The sequence below is a fragment of the Penaeus vannamei genome, chromosome 3 (genome assembly GCF_042767895.1).
Source record: "Penaeus vannamei isolate JL-2024 chromosome 3, ASM4276789v1, whole genome shotgun sequence".
Taxonomy (NCBI): domain Eukaryota; kingdom Metazoa; phylum Arthropoda; class Malacostraca; order Decapoda; family Penaeidae; genus Penaeus; species Penaeus vannamei.
The window spans coordinates 29,523,242-29,525,322 of record NC_091551.1 but is presented as its reverse complement, the minus strand read 5'-3'; the positions used below and the strand labels follow the sequence as shown (position 1 = coordinate 29,525,322).

Here is a 2,081-nt window from a genome sequence, read left to right as displayed (position 1 = left end):
GTCACGCGCAGGTGACAAGTGCGCACAGGTGTCGCAGGAAGAGTGCCAACTGGAGTGCCACGCCCTCTCGGTAATTAATACACTCCACAATCCTCCCATGCCTTGGGTCGGAGCGGTCAGCGGAGACAGCCTGAAACAAAATCAAAGATTGGCCTGAGCCCCGTTACTTGCCTTTACAACATAAAACGTGGACAGCCAGACGTGTCCACAAGCAGAAGGCAACAACAAAAATACAGACAATATACATTACGACAACAAATTCAGAGATCAGCCCCAGTATCTGCAGCTCCTCGAACGACGCCACAGGCCTCTGCTTCCCATACCATGGACGTCAGCATGGCAACCCAGGGGTCATCTGGGTTAGGGGCCTCAGCAGCAGCAGCATCGTCACTATCCTCGGCCTCCTCGTCATCTTCGACCTCGTCGTCAGCAGCATATGAACGCTCGGCTGGTGCATGGTAAGCCTTCAAGTGATTAAGATGAGCCTTCATCTGGACTTCGGTGGTGACGTCTTGGATCTCAAAGGATACCGGTTTCAGGATACGTGCAGGGCCGCGCCATTTCCCTGTGAGAGGAGGAAGACCTCCCATACGATGACGGTGCTCATAGTACCACACAAGGGCACCTTCGGTAGGCTGGAACTCCACCCTTTTGCCACGGTCATAATACCTCCCGTAAATTCGGCGCGCTTCCTTAGAGGCTTCTACAGCTGCACGACGGGCTTCCTGAAGGCGCTCCTGGAGCTTGGCGTTTTCATCGAAGACAGCTTCATTGGTGAGGCCGATGGGAAAGTTGGCATGCCTGCCGGTAAGCAGGTAGAGAGGCTGCTCACCAGTAGTACGGTGGATGGCCGAGTTGATTTGCAGGCGTAGCTCAGGAACAAACTGGTGCCAGACTCTTGGACGGTTGTTCACAAGAGCAGTGAGTGCAGACTTCACAACACGGTTTGTGCGCTCCACCATGCCATTCGCTTGTGGATGATAGCGAATTGTGTAATGATTGCTAGCATGCATTAGTTGGGTGAGTTCACGAAACAGGTTACTGGTAAACTGGACTCCATTATCACTCTGAATAACTCTGGGTGGGCCGAAAATGGTGACCCAGTGGTCCAGGAATGCTCTGTGTACAGCTGCTGCACTGGCTCTTCGAAGTGGGACGATTTGCAAGCGGGAATGTTGATCTAATATTGAAAGAGCCCAACGAACTGTAACATTGGGCCCGAAGTCCATTATATCCATGGAACCCTCTCCAGGGGAAACTTGGCTAGTGGTGTATCTGCCATGGGGGCCTTCTGCATGTTGCCTCGAGACTGCTGACATATCACACAACTGCCAACATACTGACGAGCATCTCTTAGCATGTTAGGCCAGTAAAACATTGATCGGGCATTCTGGAACGTCCGATGTACTCCTGGATGCGAGGCCAGTGGGGGCAGATGCGACGCTTTCAATGCAGAGTTCCTGAGGCTCTCAGGCACCACCAACTGGTAGCAAATCTGGTCTGGCAAGTGTCTCAGACGATAGAGCACTCCATCTTTCAATTCGAAGTCACTCAGTGGAAGGGGCAGCTTCTTCTTTGGCGAGACAGCAAATCAGGAACATAATTGGCAGGCCCTTCCTTATAACGAATGCTGAAGTCGTAAAAGGAGAGGTCATGTGCGAAGCGAGTCATTCTAGGAGACTTGGTTTTCCTGGTGAAGACGTACACTAACGGTCGGTGGTCAGTGTAGACTGTAAAATGCCGCCCATACAGATACGAGTCGAACACTCGAACACCTTCCACAACTGCCAAAGCCTCCAGGTCGATGATAGGGTAGCGGGTTTCAGCATCATGGAGCTTTCTGCTGTAGTATGCAACAGCATGCGGCGATTGTAGATCATCCCTCTGGATCAAACAGGCTCCCAAAGCGATGTTGGATGCGTCTGTATAAAGCTCGAATTCTTTGGTAAAATCGGGCTGCCGGAGGACAGGCGCTGATACAAGCTTTTCCTTCAGTGCATTAAAGGCGGCTTCTTGTTCATGGCCCCAGGTCCATGCTCGTCCCTTCTTCAGCAGGAGATGCAAAGGAGAGGCGATGGTAG

At 52.0% G+C, this 2,081-nt stretch overlaps 1 protein-coding gene across 1 annotated transcript; it reads right to left on the bottom strand.

Moving 5' to 3' along the window:
- Nucleotides 1-260: 260 nt before the first annotated feature.
- On the bottom strand, nucleotides 261-1,229 carry LOC138859769 (SCAN domain-containing protein 3-like). Its single transcript, XM_070115868.1, has one exon. The coding sequence runs from the start codon at nucleotides 1,227-1,229 to the stop codon at nucleotides 261-263; it is 969 nt and encodes a 322-aa protein (XP_069971969.1).
- Between the last annotated feature and the right edge of the window lie 852 nt (nucleotides 1,230-2,081).

Excerpts from the sequence above, each read along its gene's own strand:
- LOC138859769 (XM_070115868.1), bottom strand. The coding sequence starts at position 1,229 with ATGGACTTCGGGCCCAATGTTACAGTTCGTTGGGCTCTTTCAATATTA.